Source organism: Panthera onca, chromosome A2 (assembly GCF_046562875.1).
Source record: "Panthera onca isolate mPanOnc1 chromosome A2, mPanOnc1 haplotype 2, whole genome shotgun sequence".
In the NCBI taxonomy this organism is placed as follows: domain Eukaryota; kingdom Metazoa; phylum Chordata; class Mammalia; order Carnivora; family Felidae; genus Panthera; species Panthera onca.
The window spans coordinates 70,713,115-70,725,935 of record NC_138340.1 but is presented as its reverse complement, the minus strand read 5'-3'; the positions used below and the strand labels follow the sequence as shown (position 1 = coordinate 70,725,935).

Below are 12,821 nucleotides of genomic sequence, written 5' to 3'. Positions count from 1 at the left end.
GAGATGTTCAAGAAGAAAAGATATCAAAGGCTTTTAAAAAACTTGAGGAGGTGTGGGCAGAGAATGGGCCTCTGGATTTGGGGACCAAGAGGTTCAAGTTGAAAAAGAATAGGTTTAGTAGTACTGAGAGTAAGAACCATCTGTTATTCTCTCTCTCTCTCTCTCTCTCTCTCTTTTTGAGATCATAAATGGGGGAGGGATAGCGAGAGGGGGACAGAGGATCCAAAGCTGACTCTGCGCTGAAAGGCTGACAGACTGACAGCAGCGAGCCTGATGCCGGACCTGAACTCATAAATCATGAGATCGTGACTTGAGCCAAAGTTGAACACTCAACCGACTGAACCACTCAGGCACCCCTGAGAGTAAGAACCATATGTACAGGGAGGCTATGGTTGGACAGTGGAAGAAAGTGACATGAAGGGGAGACAGGACTTCTAAAATTGGCCTCCCAACTAGCTGAACAACCAGCAGCAGAGAGCTGCTTTGTTTGCTTTTAGTAGTGTTGTTTGCTTTTGGCCAGCCTTAAAGTGGTCTCTTCTGGGGAGGAGCATGCTATCATTGGTTACCATTTTAATCAACAACTTGGAAAAAATCAAGGAGACACTGTAGATGTTACAAAGTATAAGGGCAAATAATACAGTGATTGGCACAATCTAAATCCTGAATTATCTCAAAATGCTGGAACCCTAGATTAACAACAACAGAGTGAAAATTGACCTGGCATGATTGAAAAGATTCATGTGGAGTTCCAAAGTATCAGTTGCACAAATGGGAGATCAGGGTGGGTGATTCATTTACCAGTGGTTTATATGAAAGAGGCTTTTGAGTACCCACAGGTGTGACACAGTTCCGGAAATTATAACTGCAGTTGTGGTTGCATTATTAAGAGAATCTTATGTTTAGATGATGATTCACATGGGAATGCAAGCTGGTGCAGCCACTCTGGAAAACAGTAGGGAGGTTCCTCAAAAAACTAAAAATAGAACTACCCTACGACCCAGCAATTACACTACTAGGCATTTATCCAAGGGATACAGGTGTGCTGTTTTGAAGGGACACAGGCACCCCCATGTTTATAGCAGCACTATCAGCAATAGTCAAAGTATGGAAAGAGCCCAAATGTCCATCGATGGATGGATGAATGGATAAAGAAGATGTGTTATATATATACAATGGAGTATTACTTGGTAATCAAAAAGAATGAAATCTTGCCATTTGCAACTATGTGGATGGAACTGGAGGGTATTATGCTAAGTGAGATTAGTCAGTCAGAGAAAGACAAAAATCATAGGACTTCACTCATATGAGGACTTTAAGAGACAAAACAGATGAACATAAGGGAAGGGAAACAAAAATATAAAAACAGGGAGGGGGACAAAACAGAAGAGACTCATAAATATGGAGAACAAACTGAGGGTTGCTGGAGGGATTATGGGAGGGGGGATGGGCTAAATGGGTAAGGGGCACTAAGGAATATACTCCTGAAATCACTGTTGCACTATATGCTAACTAATTTGGATGTAAATTTAAAAAAATTAAAAAATTAAATTAAAAAAATAAAGAAAACTAAAAAAAAAAAAAAGAAAGGAAAAGTTAATAAATAAATAAATAAATATTCACAGATTACAAAAGGCATTTATGTGCATTCTAACATTGGTCCTCACTACAACCCCCTGAGGTACACAAAGCATATATTATTGCCCTCATTTTACAAGTGAGAAAACTGAGACTTAGAAAGATTAACTGACTTTCCCAAGGTGATAAAGCTAGCAAGTGGCTAGGCTGTAATCAGAATAGACGTCTTCCAACCCCTGGTTTTGTGCTTTCTCTGCCACCTACTGCACACGGGAGCACTGGGCCCAGAGCCTAGGGAGGGAATGAGCAGGTGTTCTATGCTGTCAGAACCATGCCTGGAGAACTGCAAGCATTTAAGAATACTGAATCAAGGGCACCTGGGTGGCTCAGTCGGTTAAGCGTCTGACTTCACCTCGGATCATGATCTCATGGTTCGTGGGTTCGAGCCCCACATTGGGCTCTGCACTGAATGGCTCAGAGGCTGGAACCTGCTTCAGATTCTGTCTCACCCTTTCTCTCTGCCCCTCCCCTGCTCGTGCTCTGTCTCTCTCTCTGTCTCTCTCTCAAAAATAAATAAACATTAAAAAAAAGAAGAAGAATGCTGAATCAAACCATGATTTGATTGTGTTATTCATTCTCAATTACAAACTACAGTCTACTTAAGAGAATCAACCAAAGCTGGTGATAAATGCAGTAAAACCAACTCGAGGAAACTGGGTAGCCATGCTAGGTCTTGAAGAGGTGCCATTTGCTAATGCTTTCAGATTATTCCCAGAAAGTATCTTCTACACAATTCATTTGGTTCCAGCTATTTTGCAAATATGGGATCTTTGACGTAACATTTCCACTCATGAGTGCCAGTTAAAATGGCCAGAGGAAGAAAACCAAGGCAATGATGGCTGCTCATACCTTGCTCCTAACTAGTTCAGCTAGTTTCAGAAGCATACTTGGGATTTTCCCACCCTACTTAACTTGGTTAGCCAGAAACCGGAGCATGTCTTTGTTTTAATCTTTCTAAACATAGAGAAGGGTCGCTGTAATTGTCATCCTACATTGAGTGCTCTTCCACTTTTACTCAAATGAGTTTAGGTAAGATATTTTAATTATTCTCTTGTGAGGTCAACAGAGGCCTGTTTGAATCTTCAATCATAATCTGAGACTCTGCTAATCTTGGTCTATTTTTATGCTTCTTCCCGGGTAAATCCTTAAGACCTAAGGCCAGATACACTCCTATCCTGTGCCCACCCTTGGAGCTTGTGGGGGCACAAGGAGTTCGGGGGTTAGTTTTCCAAGAACAGTGAGGGAGCTATGGCCAGGAGAAGGAGAAATGGATGCTGAGAGGCAAAAACATCAGCATCCTCCCACTATTCTTCCCGTGCAGGAGAACCCAACTTCCCTGTTCCCTCTTCCCTCTTCCCTCTTCCCACCTCCCCATCACCCAAATAATCTCTCTCATACCCTGAGCACTGCATCAGCCTGGTCAGGAACTCTGAAAACAAAGGTATAAACAATACACAACTTCCTTAAGGATCTTGTAATTAAAAGAAGAATTCAGTATCCCAAGTGAAATTCAAATGAAGGGGAATGGTCTCTTTGCTTAGTTTTGTTTAGTCTTATTGTGTATATGTTTGTTTTGTGATGTTTTATCTTCTCGTTTATTGTTATTTTAGTTTAGTTTAGTTTATTTCGTTCCATTTTCATGTGCCCTTTTCTGTGCTGGTTGGCTTCTCAAGACACCATTGCAACACACCTTTTAGGAAGCAAAAGACATTAAATTGACCTTGAGCTGCACCCATCCACCTTTCTCCCTACTTTGGTATAGACCTTGGCCTCAACCAACAATTCCATAAAAACAAAGCACATCTGACAGGAAGAAATTAGTCAGGTTATTTGAAGTTCCACGAGGGGAAACTGTGTCCTGGGCCTCTCGGGCTCACCACTGAGCCCTATGTAGGTAATACGGGGTCTGGTCCTGGTCCGTGCATTAGTGCAAGGCAGGGAAAGCCATTCGTTATCTAGACCAGATACTGGTGTGCGTGGGCCCATAGGATGAATGAAGGATATGACAAATAAGGCAGAACTCAGGGCACAGGGATGCTCCAGGCAACCAGGGAAGACTATTCCAAAAGCTCAGCTGTTCTTGGAAGTGACGCACTCTGATGTCAGGTTAGCTGTGTCCCCCTGAAACAGAAGAGTCACACTGTCTCCAGGGCACACCTGACTTGATAGAGCATTGGATCTCAGAATTTCAGGGCATCCGGTGGCATCTCTACATCAATACACATGGTTTACTGTGGCCCAGAAATCAGAGCTAGACAAGGAGACTTGGGAATATGATCCTCTAGTACTAATGATGTTTCTGCCTCCTTCACTGATCACATCCAATTCATATTTCAACTGCAGAATAAAACTGATATTGTCGATTGATGAGTGTGGTTTGCTTGTAAATGTTTCTAGTTATTCTACTCCCTCAACTAGTTTATTCATGCCTAGAAGGCCATCGTTCTTAGTTGCAATCTTATATGGTGGTCCAAAACCTGGTTGTGCTCATTTTTTATTCCCTTTTGCTTCATACCTTCAGATTGATCACAGATACATACAGATACATACAGACCAGTTGTACCTTGAAACAAACACCTTCACCAATCTTTTCTCCCCATTCAGGGCACACACATGCTTCAACCGACTGGATCTTCCACCTTATCCCTCATACTCCATGTTATATGAAAAGCTGCTAACAGCAGTAGAAGAAACCAGCACCTTTGGACTTGAATGAGGAAATGGAAACTCACCTGACATTTTCCTGGCAATCACATCACCCTTTCTGGGATCATCCCCTTGCCCTTTCCCTGAATCAACTCTCCTTTGATTTTGGTATTCCATGATTTTCATTTTCAAACCAAATCAGGATTGACAAAAGCTGTGCATGAAGAACTGCCTTCTTCTGAGATCCTACCTTCAGGCTTATCTCCTCTACTCTCAATGAACTGCTAGCCTGTATGCAATATTAAACAACAGCTGTCTCAAGGTCTGTGTGTATCTCCACATACCTCCATTACTAACAATGAAATATGAATGCAAGTTATGCTACACTTGACCAAATGGTAATAAAAGTTTACTTCCATTTATATAATTTTAGGGAAATTTGAGCATTAAGCATTCCGAGCTTTTTTATGCCCATGTCTTCTGAGCAGAGCCACCATTTTTTATAATTTCTAACGAGCAACTCCAGGTCTAGGAGTCAATCAACATTTTCTTTTGCTCCCACTCTACTTTTCCCTGTGCACACTATCCATCCAGAAACAGCAGTGACAAAGCTGCAGTTTTTATACATTCAACTCATGATTCATATGTGGCATCAGTCCCATTAGCTGGAACGAGCCTAGGCATATGGTGCAAATATTACACTTTCCAACAAAAAACAAAAGCAAGAAAAACGCCTCCTGCTGATGCAATGTGGTGCATCTCAGTGGTTGTGGGGATTGTGGCTCAACCTGAGTTTAGAGAAGTCTAGGAGGGGTGCACCCCTCATGAGCACTTACCACACAAGAAGCAGAAAACTTGTGCACACGAAGGAGATCTCATTATGTAGCATAAAGGACGAGGCTTCTCCCCACATTGTGTTGTGTGGAATGTGATGGTGCAAAGAGGAGAGAGGGAAGAAGGCCATGTTAGGTTGGTTTGAATACCTGAGTTCTGTACTGTTTTGTTCTGTTTTGCTTTGTTCGGTCTAGCTACAGTTCTCCTTCACAAAGGAAAAAAATGTATAGATAATCTCATGACTTTGTTAAAGCCAGGTAATTATTGCTTGGCAAACAAACTTTGTTTTAACTTTGATACTGTTTTTTTCATGCTTTTTTCTTTTTTTTCTTTTCTTTATGATGGTGTTCAAATTCCTTCACATCTGATTGTCCCATGGGGACCACACTAAACAAGAAGCTGCAGAGAGTGATGGTGCTTGTTCGGGGTCAAGGGCAATATAATACTCCTTCTTCATCCATAGCAATCCTCCAGGAGCAGACACCTAACACCCCCAGAGGCACATTGATTTGTCAGAATAGAGATCCAGTTTCTTTTAGCACTCAGTAAAGAGGTATCTCAGAAAACTTAGTGTTTTCAAGAAAACAGTTGCAGGCTCCAAAGACAGCCTAACCTCTTGATTCCATTTGGAATAAGTGCAAACATAATGGTGAATCTCTATTTTTCTAAACTTGTTATCCATGTTGTCTGAAATATGTCGTGAGTGAAAGTGTTTTTCTTCACTGGGAAAAGAAGAGCTAAAGGGGCCTCACTGTTGAAACGTCACATCGTTTGTTTCCAATATACCAAACAAGGGAGAAATGTGAGACATTTAAGACAAAGTCAGTTTCACAGGAAGCCATGCCTCCTGCTCCTTGTATGGGTTTGTGTACAGGCAGCACATTGCATTTCCTGCCCTCCAAAATGAAACTTCTTTTAGTAGGAATTATTTATAATGTCCAGCACACCTTGCTGCTGTGTATCTATTGTCAATCAGGAAGTAATACGTTCAGAAATTTAGCTTCTATTATTTGCCAAGGTAAGATGGAATGTGTAAGTTATATAATATAAATTTGAAGGATCTGTAAAATTCAGTACATATTTCAGTGTCTGAAAAGTTATGAATTCCATTGAAGCTGTTATTTATAAAATCAGAGCATAAGAGTAATACAAATCATTTCACCATTTTAACTCTTTGAACATCATATCTAGTATAGGGAGCATCTTTCATTTTTAGAACTTGGTGTTATACATGTGTAAACACTCATTAATTCAAGCATCCATTCTCTTTTTAGTATTTCTCTTGTTAGGCATTGGCAAGGGAGGAAGATGTTCAAAAGATGGAACCTGCTCGTGAGGAGCTTTACATTTACACAAACATCTAATTAATACATTAATTAGATTACTTGATGTCTATTCCACCCATACACAGAAGGAACAAGGTATCCAAGAAAATATATAGAGATAGATATCTCGGGCATAAATGGATTTTCAACTAACTTTTCCTTCTTCCTGTTCCTCCTCCCTCCTGCCCTGATGCCATGGCTCTAAATGTGTCCCACGAAGCATTCATTACAAGATCAGTATTTGATAAAAGTATAAAATTCCAAAAAGAAATACTGATGTCAAAGTCAGCTGAAAGGAAGCAAATCTTGCTTGACAGGGCCCCAGATTGTATGACAGTCTTGCACAGAATCGTAAACAAAGGGAAGAGGAGAACAGACAGCTGTTATGGAATGATTCTATGATTTCCCCATGTCCCAAGTCATGTTTCTTTAGTTATTATTCCCTAACATGTGAAGCTGGAATACATGAAAATTATGTATAATTTTTCATTACATATATAATTATGCTATTAATTCCATCAGCTGGAGGTGTAAACCTCCCCCAATCATGTGACTCAATGGGCAATGCAGATCTGTTTGTTACCACTTCTAATTTTTTTTTTTATTAAAAGTATGAATTTTCTCCATGGAGACATTTTATATTAATTACTTATAAACCACAATTCTCCTAAAACAAAACGTTTTAGAGTTAGTTTGGTAAGAGTGTATTACCCTTAACTAGAGGATAAACAAGAACAATAAGCAGGAGAAAATTTATCTTTCAAGTAGAAAAATGCTTTTAAAATGCTATGAAGTGTCATAATAATTTTATGGATATGACATTTTATTCTATCACATGAAAATGATACTCCTAAAATTAGAAATTGCCTCTTCAGGGTAGGAGTTCTCTGTTACTTCCTATGTAGAGAGAAGTTGGCAGTGGTTGTGAGAACTTTTCCTTCCCATCACCGCTGTAGCACAGTTTCTTGCGGGCCATGAGAAAATTAAGAAAAAGAGATCTGGGATTCTTTGGCAGGCTTCTAAATCTTTTTCTCTTTTAATCCATGACCACATGTCCATTCATGGTAAGTATATTTGTGTGGCAAGTCAATAAGCCAGACTTTCCAGAACAGTTTTAATGTTACATCTATGGCATTGTCAGTCCATGTGTCAAACTGTGTGTCCAAAATTTGGGTTCAAAAAATTTCTCAGTTGCCGCAAATGATTTCCCAGTCAAGATGAAACACTTTCAAATGAAAGTAGTTAGAACTTTACATAACAAATGTGGTGCTTTATTATTATTATTATTATGTACTTCAGTGTTCATTATTAAATCTACTGCAATACTATATCATAAAAATCTGGGATGGATGTTCTAGCCATCATGAGGTCCAAAAGAGAAAGTGTTATTTTCCTGTTAGTGACATGTAGTCCCTTTGTTCTAGTAGAAAAAAAAAGGTGCCTAGAGGTAGTGTATAGAGTAAATATTGTTCCATTAGCCTACTTCCTGCAGCTTCCAATTTATCTAAGGAAATGTCTATAACAATTTTGTTAAAAGTCTTTGTTCTAGTCAATAGCAGGAGAAGTCCACATTACTGGGCTGATTTTGCTTACATCAGCAAGAGAAATGTCACGTGATACTCAGGCAGAGCTTTCTCTTCCATCATACCACCTTCAAGGAATGTCAATAAACTCACTTTGGTATGGCATTGTGTGTGTTCCTTCTTCCAAACAAAAGCCAAGATAATGCATAACAATTTGTATTATGCCTATGTTCTCATTGGATATAAGCAATAAAACAACATGGAAGGCTACCAGCGCTATGAAGAACAATCCCTGGAAAAATTATTTATCAAAAAAGCATAGTCTGTGTTCAAAAACCCATGAATAAAGGAACGGCTTTTGTAACAAGTTCCTTGTGTAAGCCTATTAGAACTGCACACAAGCCACGTGGGCTTCCTTTGTGAGTGTCCTTTATGTTGAACCACGCATACACTGGCTTATTGAATTACTACATGTTGAGGTGCTTCTCAAAGACTTCAGGACACAGCCTAATACCAAGTGTGACCCTAGGAAAAGGTTTAGCACCAGGCCAAAATGTTGTGTCCAATGACACATATCATTACTGCCAATATTGCAGTGGTATTACTTCCTTTCCAACTTCTAAAAGACAAGCCATGTGGCTGTCACTGGGCAGTCAGAAGCTGATTTATTCTTTGAGGGAAAAAAAGAAAAACATTATTAGAAAGTGCAGATATGGGGCACCTGGGTGGCTCAGTCAGTTAAGTGTTCGACTTCGGCTTAGGTCATGATTTCACGGTTCGTGGGTTCGAGCCCTGCGTTGGGCTCTGTGCTCACAGCCTGGAGCCTGCTTCAGATTCTGTGTCTCCCTCTGTCTCTTCTCCTCCTCTCTTTCTCTCTGTCTCTCTCTCTCTCTCAAATAAATAAATATTTTTTTTTAATTTTAAAAAAGAGTGCAGGTAGGACTGAGAAAGGGAAAAATCTAAGAAGTCTCAATATTTCATTTCATGCACATGCTGGGTTTACTTTCATTCATTCTAACTGAAAATGATTTTTCTCTTAAGGCATAAGAAAAAAATTAGCCTAAACCATAATTTATAGACAGTAAATGATATTATTTTATATTTTAATCTGGTAATTATTCTGAGATCAAGATTAGATTTCAGATCTCCTGATTTCTATGGCCATGTTTTTCCAATATGCTATGCTGACAGCTGTAAAAAAAAAAAAAAAAAAAAGCACATATAGTTTATATTCCAGATGAAGTTAGATGAAGTTTAAGTATGTTTATAGAGGCTGGTTCTCTAACAGAATAAATGAAGAGAGTTATGGAAGGTCAGGCTAACCTTTATCACTGCTGCAGGAATCATCACATTTTTAGCTGGAGAGAGACACTTAGACGCTTTTGCCTGAAGAGTTTCATCTTGGAGATAAAGAACCTGAGACCAGGAGAGATGATTTGCTCAAGGCCAGAAGCATTATCTTGAGGGTTAAAGGTATGCCCTCAAAATATCCTTTGGGGTCCTGAGCTCCTAGACCTGGCAGAACCATTAAGAAATTGACCAGAAAGGGGGCACCTTGGTGGCTTAGTCGGTTGAGTGCCGACTCTTGAATTCAGCTCAGATCATGATCCCAGGGTCGTGGGATCGAGCCCCTTGTCAGTCTGGGTGTGGAGTCTGCTTAAGATTCTCTCTCTTTCTCTCCCTCTTCCCCACTGGTGCTCCCTCTCTCAAGAGAAAAGAAAAGAAAGAAAAGAAAGAAAGAAAGAAAGAAAAGAAAGAAAGAAAGAAAGAAAGAAAGAAAGAAAGAAAGAAAAAATAAATTTGCCAGGAAGGTGGGAGAGATGGAAGCTGAAATGTATCTGGCATACCATAAGGAATGCCAGGAATCAATGTGTACTCACCAGAGAAGGACGCAGGCTGCTTATGGCTGTAGCCCCTCTGAATGAGTTTGCTGGGGTGGCTACAACACAGGACCACACACTGGGTAGTTTAAACAAGGGTAGAAGTCCAAGACCAAGGTGATGGTGGGATTGATTCCCTCTGAGAAAATATGTTTCATCCCTCTCTCCTAGCTTCCAGGAATTTGCTGGCAACATTTGTCCTTCCTTGGCTTGGAGACCTCAGCCTTCATCTTCATGTGACGTTCTCTGTGTGTGCATCCAAATCTCTTCTTTTTATAAGGACAGCAGTCATATTGGATTAGGGCCTGTCCTATGACCTCATTTTAACCTGATTACGTCTGTAAAGACCCTAATTTCAAATAAGGTCACATTCTGAGGTGCTCATATTTTCTATGGGGGACACAATCCAGTCCATACTATCCTCTTTCCTGCCACATTAATAGCTGTCATCAGCCCCAACAGTAATTGTAATAATAATAAAAGCTAACATACTTACAGCAACACTATTCACTAGGCTCTCTAATTGCTCTAATACTAATCACAGAAGGAATAAAAATCATTGCGTATAAGTTTACTGCTTTTTAAAATAGTTTAATATAGTAAATCAATAATTAATATTGTGGTGTCAGTTTAATCACTGGATTAATGAAGATGACTGTGATCACAATAAATTTTTTCACTACTTAAGAAAAACCTAATTTGTGCTTTTCATGTATCACCCTATGAAATAACTTATAACCCTATCTTAAGCTGAAAAAAAACCCTGAAACATAGAGAAGTTAATTCATTTGTCCAAAATAAATGGTATAGGCAAGATTGAAGGAGAAAGCCAGGCTCCAGAGCCCAAACACTCAAGCATCACCCCACACTATCTTCCTTGAATACTTATTACATGCTGTGTCCTGTGCTAGGTACAGGGGGGAAATAGCAGTCTTTGCCCTCAGTGAGTTCTGGTCTAGCAATATGCAGTGCATTCTTCTGCTTCATGTGAGATTTGGCCCTTGTTTTTGATATGAATAGTCCCTCGCACCCAACCCTACCCCAACTCCCGAGTAAGATATGATGTCATTAAAAAAATAATAATAAATAAACAAAATGCTACGGGGAAGAGAAAACAGGAGCCATTGGCTCCACCGGAGAGGAAAGGCAGACAGGAATGACAGTAAACAGAGAAAGGATTAGAAGTGACTGAATCAGCCTAAGCACCTTCATATCTTAAACAGCTGGGGGATTACAGCTACAAAGAGATTTATTTTAATGTCTGGAACCTCTGAGTGAGTTAGTGTCAAAACTTGTTGAGATTAATCATCTTATGTGTGCCCAAGAATTTGTATTTCTTTCCATTTTATTCCAAAAAGTACTTCACATAGTTTTCTTTTTCCTCTATAATTACGTAATCCTCATGACTTTTTTAAATGTAATAAAAATTGGGTCATGAGTTTTATCACATCCAGACTTTTATATTTGTCCTTTATAAAAAGAGCTACTCTTCTTTTAAGCTTATTATTTTAGCAGGAAAAAATAAATGACAATAGAGAATGTCTCTTTTCTAAGATTGTGATAGATCGCATAAAATGGCCTCAATTCTTCATCCCTCTCTATAACCATACCCTTTACCTGTAACTGTGCAGTCACCTCCTACTGGGAGTCAAGCACAGAGGCATGTAAATTACTTGCACAATTGAGCTTGACCTCTCTCCTGATGCTCTACTGTCATGGGGAGTACATGTGTGGTATAAGAGGAGGATAAACACATGGGGAACGCTGCTGAGACCAGGCTAAATCAATCAACAGCCAGTTGACCCCCAGGTATTTGAGTAAATGCAGCCAAGATTATGAAAGCCACTTAAGCCAAATTGCAGCTGACCCCAGAAACATGAAATGAAAGTTTATGGTTATATGTCAGTGATATTTTGTGATTGTTACACATCATTTTTGTGGAAGTAGATAATGGATTCAAAGACCAGGAGGCATCTTTTCCTCTCTGGGGTAACTTTTGAAACCAAGCACTGGAAGTTGAGTTTAATGTTATAAATGCATCCACACTAGGCACAGTAGCCATTCTTTAATTTAAATTAATAATGATACTGAAGAGAGAAGACAATTGACATCTTTATATGAGCTCATCAACAAAAATATTAGAAAATAATATTTTCTAGGAACTCCACTGCCCAGAAAGAGAATCCACAGATAGAAGGAACAGGAGGAATTTGAAATATTACAATCTAAAAGAGGCATAAAATAAGTACTTTGAAATGTTCAAATGGACAAGGAAGTAATAGAATACATAAATCAGAAAGAGAAGATTATAAACCTAGAAAGGCAGGCTTGACAAGGACAACACTGTGCTTCTTTCCTTTTTATTTTTTTTTCTTTTTTTCTTTTTTTTTTGGTCTGGAACAAGCCACTTGAATTCTTTAAGTATTTAACTTGTATGAAAATGTATATGACAGCTCACAGCACTTGGAAGATGTAGCTTCTAAAATAAGTGAATCTGTATTTTTCATATGGATGTGTTTATAAAATGTAATTTTATCAGAATTGCATGGTAAAAACAAATATTCCTCAGTTGGTTTTTATTTTATAAATTTAACTATCAGGTTGAGGTAAGAACATGCAAATGCTGAACTTCTACCCTTAGAGTGCTGACCTTCAACTTTCAAAAAGTAGATGTGTAGCTTAATAAATGTTATTTAAATTTCATTTTGTTACAGGAAATACAATTTGCTTCATTGGCATAGCAACACACATATACATAAATATGACTTGATTTGTTCATTTTTGTTATTAATTTGTTTGATTTGTGTAATTTATAAATCAAAATTCCTTGAATTTGTAGTTCACTAAACTTCATATATTTTGAGACTATGTATTACATGTATATAAGTTAATGATTGTTATGTCTTGTTTATTTTACAAATATGTAATGACCTTCTTAGTCCCCATCAATATTCACCTAAAATTGCATTATCTTGCTT

The 12,821-nt window shown here is 38.7% G+C and overlaps 1 protein-coding gene across 4 annotated transcripts in view; it reads left to right on the top strand.

The window, feature by feature from the left end:
- The window catches only part of HECW1 (HECT, C2 and WW domain containing E3 ubiquitin protein ligase 1), a 421,728-nt gene extending 413,165 nt beyond the window's left edge, over positions 1 to 8,563 (top strand). For all 4 annotated transcript variants that reach the window (XM_060632177.3, XM_060632178.3, XM_078442585.2 and 1 more), the window contains one exon: positions 4,240 to 8,563. In XM_060632177.3, the coding sequence (XP_060488160.2) occupies positions 4,240 to 4,351 (112 nt within the window). In that variant the 3' untranslated portion in view covers positions 4,352 to 8,563. The remainder of the gene's footprint in view (positions 1 to 4,239) is intronic.
- Positions 8,564 to 12,821: the final 4,258 nt, after the last annotated feature.